Raw genomic sequence first — 13660 nt, forward strand, 5'->3', positions numbered from 1 at the left:
CCACATGTTTCGAAAAAGAGAGGAGTGTCCATTAATATCTGAGCGTGTTCTGCATTGAACTGAAAGTCTTTGCAAACGTACTTGCTTTCCACCAAAACTTTGCACTGATTGAGAGAAGCAGTGTCAGGAGTAAGGTTTATTTCACTGCTAAAAAATTCTATGTAAACATTACAATATTCAGCATAATATTGCACTGATTTAAACCAGGAATTCCACCGTGTCTTTATTGGTACTGGACAAAGTTTAACTTTCCTATTGTTATCTGTTAAAAACTTTAAATAGCGGCGCGCTCTTGCAGGACAATGCTTGAACAATTTTTTAAAGTTTCCTATGAATTTGTTCACCTCTGTCAGATTCTTGGAAAGATCTGACCACCTGACCAAAAAGATTCTTGGAATTGAAAAAGAAGATATATTTCAATTGAAAAAAAACCCTCAAGGAGAAATTTATCTGGTAAACGAATACATGTTGCTGAAAAAAAAATTATGCAGATATGCTGCGATTACCCGGAAAATTGTAAATTATGCGGATAATTGTGAATTATGCGGGCTTCCGCATCTTCGCATAATTTATAGGGCCCTACTTATAAGTTTATTCAGGATTCTTATATTGGGCTACTTGTTCATTTAGAGTCAGAAAATGTCTTAAATTTTCTTTGATAGTTTAATTTTGCCAACTTTTTTTGTTCATTAAAATAATATGTTTCTTAAACATATAATTTTTTAATAGGTTTGGATTTACTTTTTGAAATGATAATTATCTATATTCCTTGATCCTGCTTAACATTAAAAATTGTTAAAACTGCGATTTAAAAGCTAGTTTTCAATAAAAAAAATTTTTTTTAATTTTTTGATTAATTTTATACCATTCTGAGCATACTAAACGATCTAAAATTTGCTTTGAAAACTGGTTATTTAGTTAAAAAAAATTTTATATGGTAAAAAGGTAATAATTTATGTATTCAAAAAATTTTAGTGTTTTGCGAAAAAAGTTTTATGCCTATGTTATTATAAAAATAAGATGTTTGATTATTGTAAACCATAATTATTATTTTTCACATTTTTTAAAAATGAAAAATATAACAGTTCTTCTGACTTTTTTTTATCCGACTTTCTTTGAAGAAGTGCTTCAAATTTGTTAAAACCTGTAAAGTTTTGTATAAATCCATACCATATCAAGCTATTATTTAATTTGATGATTATTTTTGTAGACCCAGGAAGAATGTGCAATCAAGTATTAGGTAAGTAATGATTCTCTTTTAGAATTTTTTTTCTAAGAGTTAAATGTTTAATGAGAGTTTTAATGTTAAATGTTTATTAAGAGCCACAAATTTCAACTGCTCTCCTGATTAAACTATTGAGATAATATTTTGCAGATTCCAAGTTCCTCTCATAATTTTATAGTCAAAAATCCAAATACATCAGAAATTTTTTTTTATTTAGAGAAAGTAAGTTTCATGTCTGATTCTGTAACTTAATTAATAATTTGCAATATCTAAGCAGCATATTTAAGGTGACACTCATTAGCATTGGCACTTAGTTTATGATAGTTGGATCATTAAAACAAAAATTCTTGAGTTTGATATCTTTTTTATTTTGTGTACTGTTACTGTAGCATTTACTTATGAACAAAATAATGCTAAAAATGCTAAGCTCTCAATTGCCATGATCAAGAGTAATTTTTCATCATTTCTTTTAGTCTCTCATCAACTCAGTCCTCAAAAATATCACCGGGTGTACGTGGAGCCTCAATTTTTGTAAAATCCTCTTCTGTGAGTAATTCTAAAAGCAGTGGCAAGAAAAGTCGAGAAAACTCTACTCTGACCCTTCGTAGGAGCTCTTTCTCATCCGAGAGAAATGAATCTTCACAATCGCAGTGGTATGACACTTCCCCAACAACTCCAAAAGGTGATGGTCCTGTTATCGAACTAAGTGAACAAGTGAGTTTGTTACTATTGTCCTCTTTGTATAGTTCAATGCTTAAATTCTAATGTTGTGGAATATGGTTAATATTATTATGGTTGTTGTACAGAAATATTCACTCATAGAAAACTCTACCACTCGCTCTGAAGAAGTACTCTCTTCAATAGGCAGAAGTACGTGGATTATATCTAATTGATGAAAATATTTTATAAGAACAGGGCTGATTGTGCTCCGGAAAAAATCCGGATTTTTTGCTAACCGTGATCCGGAATTTTCCAGAGATCGAAGGTTCAGACGTTTAAAAAAATCATTGATCACAGAAATTTCCGGAAATCAAATTTTCAAAGGTGGAACTTAAAAACACAGTTTATTTTATTTGTTTGTAAGGGAGAGCCGGAGAGATACTTTATAAGCTTATATTCAAGATTAATATTAATTATTTATCAGTAAATAGTTATTATAATCATAAACTCAAGAAAGAAAGACATATTTGTAAATTTCAATTGCTTCTCCAGGTCATCATAGGTATGCTTAAATGGTATAGGTATGTGTAAAATTTTAAATATATTTTAAGTAAACTAAGAAATATTGAGAAAAAGGAAAAAACCTTGTTTAAATTTTTTTCTAATTTTCCATTTTTATATATTTTTTTTATTTACTCAAGAAATTTTTCAGAATTTCGACTTGAGCTCACAATCACCCCTGTAAGAAGCTCTTCTTGTTTTTATCAGAAGTCTTTAGTAGGGTCCAAATTTACTAAGAATGTTTACAAATTGACTATCCATATAATATAATTTTAACAAATTAAAATATTTAAACGTATTTCAATGAATTTGCATAATTTATTTTTAAAAAAGAAAATTGTAATTTTTCTTTTTGGTGCGAAGATATAATTTTTTTTCTAACGATTTTCGAAAATTGGACTGTGTGATCTATTATATTTTGTTAAAAGTGATTTCTTTTTGTGTAATCATCTGAAGTTTATGTGCTTAACTTCATGGAAATATTTCTTAATCTATGATTTAGTTGACACCAACAAGGCCGTTGCGATCAGAAATGGAAAAACGATATAGCCGACCTTCAAGTGGTCAGTTTCGCCACCAAACTCCTTCACCAACTGGAATGAACAGATGTAAGATATAGTCATGCAGAAACATTTTTATTTCTTTTGTTTTAATTTATTTAAAAATATATATATATTTTTTCAATTGAACACTTTCAGCACCAAGCTCATCACTGTATTCTCTATCATTGCCATCAACACCTTCAACATTATCTTGCATTTCTCTTACTAACACTCATGACAACGGAGAAGAGAAACCTCCTCCCCTGCCTCAGAAACAAGCTTATGCAGATTATACTAATATAACTGAAGATATGCAGTTCAGTACAATTCCACGTAAAAATTCTGTGTCTTCCTTTACATTACGTGCTAAAAATAAGGTAAGCACAAATGGTCAAGTACTTCATGAAAATTTTTTGATTTTATTACCCTAATACTATTCTTCCTGTTCATTTTTTAATTGTTTAAACATTGATCAACAAGTGAAAGGATTAAAAAAAACTAGCTATTATGATAAGGTTTAAAAAAGACTTACTAGTATATTAATTTTCAATCGGAAATAATGGCACGACATCATGGAAAAAAAAAATTCTGTGTTTTCTGTTTTTGTTTCTTTTGCTGTCGTTTGTTAGCAGTTGAATTTCGTGTTCGTAGTCAGAACAGTTATTGTATTGAATTAAATGTGGTGCGTAGTTGTTCAAGGTTCAAAATATCAACAATAATTGTTTAACAACGGCTGTAATAATGATGAAATAAGTGCCAGGAATCTTTTAGTGCTTGTTGGGACGGGGGTGTCGGATAATCTGAGTTCTACTGTATATGGAATCTATCAGAGAGACTAATATCATTTTGGACTGAGTTACCACTCTACAGGGGCATGTGGAAAATTGGAAAATGCAGGGAATTTTAAATTTTTCTTTACAAACTGGGAAAATACAGGGAATTTTATTTCTTATTTTTGTCTTTAAAAAATTGCTGTCCTCTCTCCAACAGATGACACTTGAAAGTGCAATCTATTAAATATTTATAGATGATAGTAGCTATACCTCACCTCATTCACCCACCTATACTATACCTCATTTACTATAGCAATATTTGTTTTAAGTATATTGAGCTGTTGTTTTAAGTATGTTGCTGTTCTAGCAATTGAAATTACCTGTAGTTGTAATGAAAGCTCACACAAGAGCATAGTGATTGCGTGTTTCCTCTTAATATATTGTAATACTTAATATATTGATTTATATGTACATGAATTTTTTTTCTAGATTTAAGTGGCAAACATGTTGGATACCAGCTTTTTCAGTTTTTTTTGTTTCTCTAAAGAATAGCAATTATTGTTAATCTAAAATATTAATTATTTTAATAAGATAAGGATAAAAATAAAGAAAAATAATACAAAAATAGCAGTTAAACAAATTGCCTAATGTACGTAAACATATTACCATAATGGAAAACAGAAAATTTTGAAGTAATGTAATTTCACACGAAATAATTATAGTAAAATCATTTTTATTGACTAAAGTAAATGTGTACAGTAAGCCATCATTGTTTTCGTGACAAAATGTCACAATTTGTCTTATTACCTCTTAAAGATGACATGGGAAAGATATGTAATCCCTCCAAGCATTCGGGAGCTATTAAATGACTATTAAAATGTGAATTGTAACTGGCTATCCATAACTGGTTATTAAAATGTGAATTTCAATACAATTTTCCAATATCATCTTTAAGAAAGTTATAAGCTTGGGATATTTTATTATAAAACATAACGAGCTCATGTTAGCTAAAAAAAGAGAAGGTATCAGACATAATTTCTAATAACTTTACTTCGAATGATCAGATTTTCATTGACTTAGTGTCAATCTTAAAGGTACAAGTTTTGACTCCAAATATGCTGATTAATTAGTGCTATCTATTAATTTAGTTACAAAATTAGGCACAATATCATAGTTTTTTGGAATGTACATACTCTTTTTTTTAACATCGTTTCGGTTTTTGGTCATCAAAGGAATAGGTGACTGCTATTTGGAAAATAAGGTCCCAATAGTTTAGTCAGGAGAGCACTTTGAAATTAGATCCCCTTAATGTTAATTTTACTTTTTGTGCATTTCTAAGCATTCTCGAGAATTTCTAAGCAAATCGAAGCATTCTTTTACACAATTATAAAACATGTTTATCTTAAAATTATTTTATGCAAAAAAATTTATAATTTTTAATACATATTTACTATTTTTATTATCTAATTAACAGCTAAAAGTGTTTTGATTCATAACTTTAAACTATGTAATTTTAAATGTCAAATTCTAAAATATTAAAGAAAACAGACATATATTTTTTAAGAAATTAAAATTTGAAAATATGTTTTTTTTTTTTAAATTTTATAACTCAAAAACTGTTTGATTTTGTTTTATATTCATTTATTTTAGAATTCAGCTATTTAGTACTTATCACAAGCAGCTACTTAGTAATTACCAAAAGCAATGTTTGATCACAAAATTCAGTATTAAAAAAAATATTTTCATATTGAGGTTAAATTTAAACCAATCTAAACTTGTTTTGAAATTTTAATTTATTGAGTGAAGTGATAATTTTAATTTCCTTCATCCTTAATTTTACAACTAATAATCCTAAAATCTGGATATAAAAGGAAAAGACTGTCCTTCAATTTCTTTAAATAAAAGGGTGTGGGTAATTTAATTTTGGGAGAAAAAACAATTCATCAATATTTTTATTGTGACAAATAAAATTTTAATATGCTTTTTTTAAATTTTATTTATTCATTCCATTCATGTAAGTCACAATGACTAGATTTCTTAAGAAGATAGTTATTAATGCACACTTTGTTTGTAGCTGTGGAATATTCCAAGTAAATTATATTTTAAGGAATTTTTTTATTATCATTCTGGATATATGAATTGTGAAAAAATGTTTGAGTTTTTCTACCTACACTCTGTGCTCTTGTTTTACAACTGTTTCCTGTTTGACCATTTCATATTAGCCTGTTTCAGTGCAAGTCTCATTTCTTGCCAATACACGTGTGTTTTAGGTTAACTCCTTACAATGTCCTGCTTATACATTTGCTTGTGCAAATATAAATTTTCAAAATTAATGAAACACACACAAACCTCACGTGGAAACTAAATCATTGCGTGATGCTTGAATTCAACATATTGAAATTTGATTTTCTAGTTACTCGTTAAGGTAAATGTTGATACTAACGACCTGTTTTGAAAGGCCCATATCTCATTTGAAATTATACATGATTTGCTAACAAAAAATGCAATTTCCATAATTTCCTTTTTTTCTTATTTTTAAATTTTGAACTGCTGATGACAAGCAACCTGAGTAGCCCAAATAAAGCCCACCAAACTTGCTTCCTCACTATTTAATCAGGCTTATCTGTTACTTTTGGCATTAATGTCTAAAGGGTGTGACTTATTAAAAAATTGTTTTGAAATTAACAAATCATTTTAATTATATTAACCAGTCTTCCAAATATTTGCACTATTTAAATGAAATTATGGCCATATAACATCTATTTACTATAAGAAATATGTTGTGGTTCCTTTTTCTTATTGCTAAGAACAGAAGGTTATTCAAAAGACCGGTAAGTTCAGAATTCTGGGTACCTATGCTTCCCTTCATCCTCCTTTTTACAGAGATGATTATGCTCTGGAAAAAATCCGGATTTCCAGATTTTTTGTTAATTGCGATCCGGAAGTTTATGGAAATCCAAGGTCTAGAAGTTTTAAGAAATCACCGACCACATTTATGTTTAAAAACTCTTGTGTTTCTTGTTCTTCTCTATGTTTAAAAACTAAAAGACTTAAAACTCTTATTTAAAAATATTAGAACTATATCTATTAGAATTTATTACTATTAGAACTATTAGAATTTATTCTTGGCATCTCTTTCATTTGTAAATATTTTTTCTGGTAGAATAATAAATATGATTAGTGATAAAAGTTAACTTATACATAATTATTCATGTAAATTAGGTTGCATATAATTTATTTTAAATTTCATGTTTTGAATATATCATTGATAAAGGCATAAATTTTTTGAAGTGAGTTATTAATGATTTTACTCAAGAAATTTTCAGGATTTTTGAGTTCGGCTCACAATCACCCTTGTTTTTTATTAAAACGGACTTCAAATGTAAAATATACAATCAGCAATAAAGATGTCTAGCAAAGATCAGTGTGTATAATACTAACGGAAAATCTGTATTATAATTTTTATTATTTCATAGCCACCTCCACCACTACCAGTTAAAGAAGGAAACATGTCATCAAGTCCTAGATCTTCAATAGATGAGACAAATTCAGTTCCTGAACTTCCTGAAAGACCTACTAAATCATCATCAACAGAGTCTCCAAGCAGTTGATGAAATTGCTAGTCATTTTCATTTCATTTGCCAAATGCATGAACTGTGTCATAGCTGTGATGTTATATTTTTTCTCAAGAGTTTTTGTGCATTTCTTGAATATGTTTATATGGTTTGTGTCATTGTGATTTTTAATATTGCAATCATCTAGTGTCATTTGTTTTTAAAAAAAAGAGGAAAAATTTATTGTATAATTATATTTATAAAGCATGATCTTGTCAGATTAAACTATAAATGTATCATTATTGCCAATTTTGCTGAAGTTGTTTCACCGTACAGTATTTATGTACATTGTTATTAAACTTTTAATTATTGTTAAATAATTGTTGTATTTTTCTTAGTATATTTACATAAGTGCATTTAAAGAATAATGATACTATTTTTCCATTAAAAGTTTCTACAATGACAATGCATTAATATATATTTTCAATATATATTAATGCATTTTCATGCATATCTCAAAAGATTGCTCAATAATGAAATATTTTTCTTACCTCTTTATGATCTTTTATGATATATTTTTTTATCAGAATTTATTTTACTAGAACGCAAAGCAAATTTATGTTTTGTTCCTAATTTTATAAATAATAAAAAAGCTTTTTTTTAAAATTTATTTAAAAAAATTTATTTTAATTATAAAACAGTTTTAAAATTGGTTTTTATCAATCGTCACTGATTATAAAATTTGGTTATAGAAATCTTCAAATAAGCCATGCAAAATAAAAAAAACTTTTTAATATTTTTTAAAAATGAAAATCAATTTTGATATTTTTTCTTAAATCATTCTGTTAAATAGTATATTTAAATTTTTTTTATGCTTTATTTGCTCCTAAAAAACAAATGTAAATTTTACTGTTTCTGTTATTCATTATGTGTTGCATGAACTCCAATATTGCATTTAAAAATAAAGTATATGTCTAAATTGTATTCTGAATAAATGTAATTAAAATATGACATTTAAAAATAGATTATTTCTAAATTATATACGAATTAAATGCTACTAATTTTCTAAATTATATGCCAAATGAATGTAATTAAAATATATGCTGATTCTATGCTTAAATTCTAACTTTTTAAATTTTAAGCTGAAAAATGTAATTAAAATAAAATATAGCATTTAAAAATAGATCATTTCTAATTTATTTGCTTATTGATTGTTACTAAAATTCTAAGTTGTATACGGAATGAATGTAATTAAAGTCTAGCGTGCATTTGTATTTGACTATATTATTCCTAAATTTTCTGTTTTAGCTCTACATCAAATATAGTCATCATTATGAGGGAAATCTTCAGTTTTATTTTTATTGTTTTTAATATTTATTGAATAAAATTTAAAATATCAATTTATGAAACGTTGCTTTTTATCAATAAATATTTTTTTGTACCGTCTTTGTCGTATTTTATTTCTGTCAAGAACTGCAAAATATTTGACTTGTTCTAAAAATAAAACCAGAACTCCCCTAGGTAAATGAATCATAATGTTTTTAAATAAAATAAATCATCCTTTTTTAAAAGTGGAGTTCAATTCTAATTTTATGCTCACAAAAAATAAAATTACAGAGAAACCCCAGACACTCTATAGACCCAAATCTATAGATCTTATAAAAAAATACATAATTATAAATAATGAATTATATTGAACTTATTACAAGGAATAAAACTTAAATAATAATGGTTAAAAAACTATTAAAATTCAACCATTTACTTCAAATAGTTTCCCCCTCCCCACTTTTTATCTTTTAAACTTGTCTTAAAATTCAAAACCTTTTTGAACATTAAACGCTTTCTTTGTTAGTTTGGTCTTTTGAGTTCCGCGAAAGGCTTTCCAAAAAATGGCGGAAGAAATTTAGTTAGGAAGATTATAATTTAGCAGGTGGTCGCCCATGCATTTCTTTATAAATATTCGGGGTTAAAACTGCAAGAAGGAAATCTTACAGTTTTAACCCCGTATGTTCTTTACCCCCTTTTCTACTTTGATACCAGATGCAATTAAACATTCTTTTCATTTAAAACTTTTCTCCTTTAATATTGCTGTCTTAAACAGCAAACAAATCTTTTGTTTCGTGATTTCGGTAGGCTAGTAATTTTTGACTTGTTAAAAATTATAATATTGATACCTTTAATGTTAGCCTTTCGATGGTGATTTGAAAATTTGTCATAATAGCGTACTTTTCGTAATGTGCCGTATTTAAATAAAATGAGACTGAATCACAAATAACATTTTTATTAACAGGCAAAATCAACAGTTACAAGAGACTTCACATAAAAATCTTTCTTAACATAGTATTTCACCGAAATCCATGATTTTTAACCAAAAATATTTCGTTCATAAAATACAAAAATTTCGTAACAATATATAAAAAAGCGATTTCATCTCGTCCGATTTAAATCGGATTCAATGCACTAAGATTCTTCAATATCTACATCAAAGCTATTTTGGTTTATAATGTATAACGCGTTACTATATTGAAGTTACTTTTTGTACGTACATAAGTACTCGCCTCTTGGTGTACTTATTGAATAAAAACAAATTTCACTTTGGTCATAGGCCATTTAAAATATTTCATAAAATTTTAATTTTGTATGGGAAGTTCTCCAAGTCCCTACTTGTTATTTTGACTAAATCATTCTTGAAATTTACATATTTATATCTTACCAGTAACTTTAAATCAACTTTTAAAACCATAAATAATGTAGCAAAAAGTAAATTTATCGCTCGGGTACTATAACATCTAACAAGTGCCATTATAAATGTTGTGACTGAAAACTTGGCATAAATGATGGTACTTATTTAGAATCGAAACATGCGTCCATTATTTTGCTATATTATTTGTGCTTACATCAAAGGTGATCGTTTTTTATCTTTATTCTTTTATAATATGGCGCATGCTACATGCTACTGTAAATGTATGGAAACCGGCCTTCTATAGAATGCCCCGTCATTAAATAGAATTTCTGAAATTGACCAGCAATATATTAATTAGACAAAGTACATAATGATTTTCACATTTCATACTTAGCCTGAAAACTCCATGCATTGTCTACAATCACCCTTCTATATAATGCATAGTCATTGAATATAATTCCTAAAATCGACCAATAATACAATGACTCGGCAAAGTACAGTGCTCAAAAAATAAACGGACAACAAGGAATAAACTTTGATCTAATGATCATGTTCTAGGACTCAATCTTAATGATTCGAACGGTTGACCTCAAATATGTTAATTAATTAAAGCATACGATATTTCAAGTTACGAAATCAGACGCAAGACGTACTTTCTCTGATTAAACATACCTGTTTTACGAAGAATTCGGAATTCTGACCCCCAAAATAAAGGGAATAACCGTAATCTAGAGAGCAGTCCAGAGTTTAGACCCCTTGATGCTTTTATGAATTTTGCCATATCTCTAGAACATTTTAAGCGAATTGAAAAAAATTTTGGGGCATAATTTTAAATCCGTTTATATTCTAAGATAATTTCATGCAAAAACTAACTTTTAATTAATATTTATTCTTTTTGTTATTATTTTATTTAATAATGGACTGAAAATTTTTCAATTGAAGGTATATTGTTTTTAACATCATTTCAAGGAATTTAATTTTACATGGCAATATACAAAACGTAAGCGAAATTGGTCGATTACTTGTAATCGAATTTTAAACAAGTTGTCTAAATAAAATTCGATTTCTCAGAAATTATTCGACCAATTTTGCTCAAATTTTATATTTTGCCATTTAAAATTGCATTATTTGAAATACTGTAAAGAATTGTATTAAAAAATTGTATACAATACAATTCTTTTTAGTATTATTGGATAAAATAACAGATATTCGAACTAAAAGTTATATTTTGTATAGAATTAACTTTGGATAAACGATATTTATAATTGTTTCCAAAATTCTTTAAATTCGCTTAAAAAATTCTGGAGTTAAGATTAAATGCGCAAAAAGTTCAAGGAGTCCAAGCTCTGTACAGCTCTCCTGATCAAGCAATTTCGACCATATATCCTAGACTGCTGCTACCCCTTAAAAATTTGGGGGTCGGAAATCTGAATCCCTCGAAAAAAAGGTATGTTTATTCAGAGAAAGTACGTTTTTGTGTCTGATTTTGTAAATTAAAGTATCGTCTGCACTTATTTATTAGCATGTTTGAGGTCACTCCCTCGAACCTCCAAGATTGAGTCAAAAGACGAAAAGATCCGATCATTAGATTAAAAGTTATGCTAGGTGAATCTTCTTTTATATGCACTGTACATAATGATTCTCATATTTCGTACTTTTCATAAAAGCGCCTTTCATTGCATACAAAGACAAGGCATTTTATAGAATGCTGGCATTTCGTAAGTTGATGATGAAAGGTGTATGCAATGTTGAGTCATTGCATAAAAGTCCTAAAATCAACCAGGCAATACACTCATCAGACAAAGTGCGTAATGATATTTCATCTGAAAACGTTAGACATTGCATGCAACGACACTAGGCATTTATAGAATGCTGGTTTATCTTACATTGATGGCAACAGATACACGCAACATGTTAGAAAGTTTCAATTTTTATATAAAAAATTAATTTTAGTAATTTTTATTTAGCATTTCGTCTAACTATAACTAAATTAATATTAAGTTTTGCATAATATATAAAAATCAGAAGATTTCTGTAATTTACAAAGAATTTTTTTTTTCATTTTTGCTGATCCAAAAGACGTATAGTTAACCTTTACACCTTGGATAGCAAAGTCAGAATCTAAAATATGATATAAACAGTATAGAGAAATTGGAGTAAAAATCTTAACTTTCACAGTTTTTGGATATTTGTGTATGTTTTAATATTAAGTACTAAGTTAAATTAATAATGTCGGTTGTTATTATGGTTTGCGCATGATTTTACAATTTGAAAATAAATATTTCTGGAAAAATTTTAATTGTGTTACGAGGCTTTTTCGGAAAGTAAAGACACCTCAGCGATAGTAGCAAAGGAAAAGTTTCTGTGAGTCCGTACGGACTGTAACCTTGGACGTTTCACTTATCACTTGAGATCATTTCCTATTTTTACAGTGAGCCTTATTTGAACATCACGTCTTTGTCTGCGTTTTCATCATGGAAAAGATTTTGCTTACAAAATGTCATGAAAAAGGTATACAAAAGCCCTACAATTCGAAACAAACGCAGGGATTTGCTGAGAAGCTTGCAGCATGATAACGCTCGTCCTCACACAGCGCTTCAAACCAAAGCAGCACTACTCTAGAGTTTTAAATGGAAAATTTTAGATTATCCGCTTTACTGTCAGAACCTTCGCACTTTCGCTTATTTCTTTACCTGAAAATACCTCTTGCAGAGCAAAACTTTCACGAAAATGAGACATAACTTAAGTTGAAATGTGGTTCCGACAACAAGTGGCAAAGTCTTAACTTAACAAATGCTTTGAGAATTGCGAAAAATGAAGTATAATTTGTAAGTAATTTGTAATTTAATCAATTAAAATGGTTTCAAGAGAGAATGCAGCAGCAGCAGCAGCTTTTTTTTTTTTTTTTTTTTTTACTTTTCGAAAACGCCTCGTATTTATTAATCATCAGATGAAAGCTTGTTGCAGATTTTATACATCTATTATCACGCCAGAGCCGCATTACATTTAATCAAAAAAGGAGCTTACTAGACAACAGAATTAGCATGTGCAGTTCTTACAAAAAATTTCTCTAGTTTAATTAAACGTTGTAAAGTTAACTTTTTAAAATTCGTTTCTTTTATACTTAAATTTACAAAACTAAGAATGTAGAATTTCTTTTTAAATGCACAATAGACAATATTTTTTGAGAAGAATCATTAGGCAGTTTTCAATATTTCTTTTCTAAGCATGATTTGCAATTGGCAATAATTGATCATGATTGGAAAAAAAATTACAGCTTTGTAATTTAAATTAATTTTGTTAAAAAATCTAAATCACAATTTTTATATATATATNTATATATATATATATATATATTATTATTGACTGGAGTGGAAATAATTTTGGCATTGTCAAAATTGAATTTATGGCCAAGATTCCAACAATGTGCAGTGATTGATGATTTCTCGTAATCTTGATAACAGGCGTATCTATCGTGTTCTTTTACAACGTTACGTTTTATATTTCAAATCACTTTTGTTTCTACTCATTCACGTCTGGCAAATCTTGAAAATGGGCGCCTATGTTTGAGAGCTTGAAATATGTTATTTCCTACTTATTTTATATTTTTGATGCGAATGAAGTTTTTAATCAGGTAATTGGTAGATAGTTAAGGATGTAGA

The 13660-nt window shown here is 28.0% G+C and overlaps 1 protein-coding gene across 2 annotated transcripts in view; it reads left to right on the forward strand.

The window, feature by feature from the left end:
* The window catches only part of LOC107455667 (myoblast city), an 83088-nt gene extending 74327 nt beyond the window's left edge, over positions 1-8761 (forward strand). Inside the window, exons 37-41 of one of the 2 annotated variants that reach the window (XM_043057605.2) lie at positions 1211-1240; positions 1699-1939; positions 2949-3054; positions 3145-3365; positions 7238-8761. In XM_043057605.2, the coding sequence (XP_042913539.1) occupies positions 1211-1240; positions 1699-1939; positions 2949-3054; positions 3145-3365; positions 7238-7372 (733 nt within the window). In that variant the 3' untranslated portion in view covers positions 7373-8761. The remainder of the gene's footprint in view (positions 1-1210; positions 1241-1698; positions 1940-2948; positions 3055-3144; positions 3366-7237) is intronic. The other variant, XM_071183659.1, reaches the window with a different exon arrangement.
* Positions 8762-13660: the final 4899 nt, after the last annotated feature.

Source organism: Parasteatoda tepidariorum, chromosome 7 (genome assembly GCF_043381705.1).
Source record: "Parasteatoda tepidariorum isolate YZ-2023 chromosome 7, CAS_Ptep_4.0, whole genome shotgun sequence".
Taxonomy (NCBI): domain Eukaryota; kingdom Metazoa; phylum Arthropoda; class Arachnida; order Araneae; family Theridiidae; genus Parasteatoda; species Parasteatoda tepidariorum.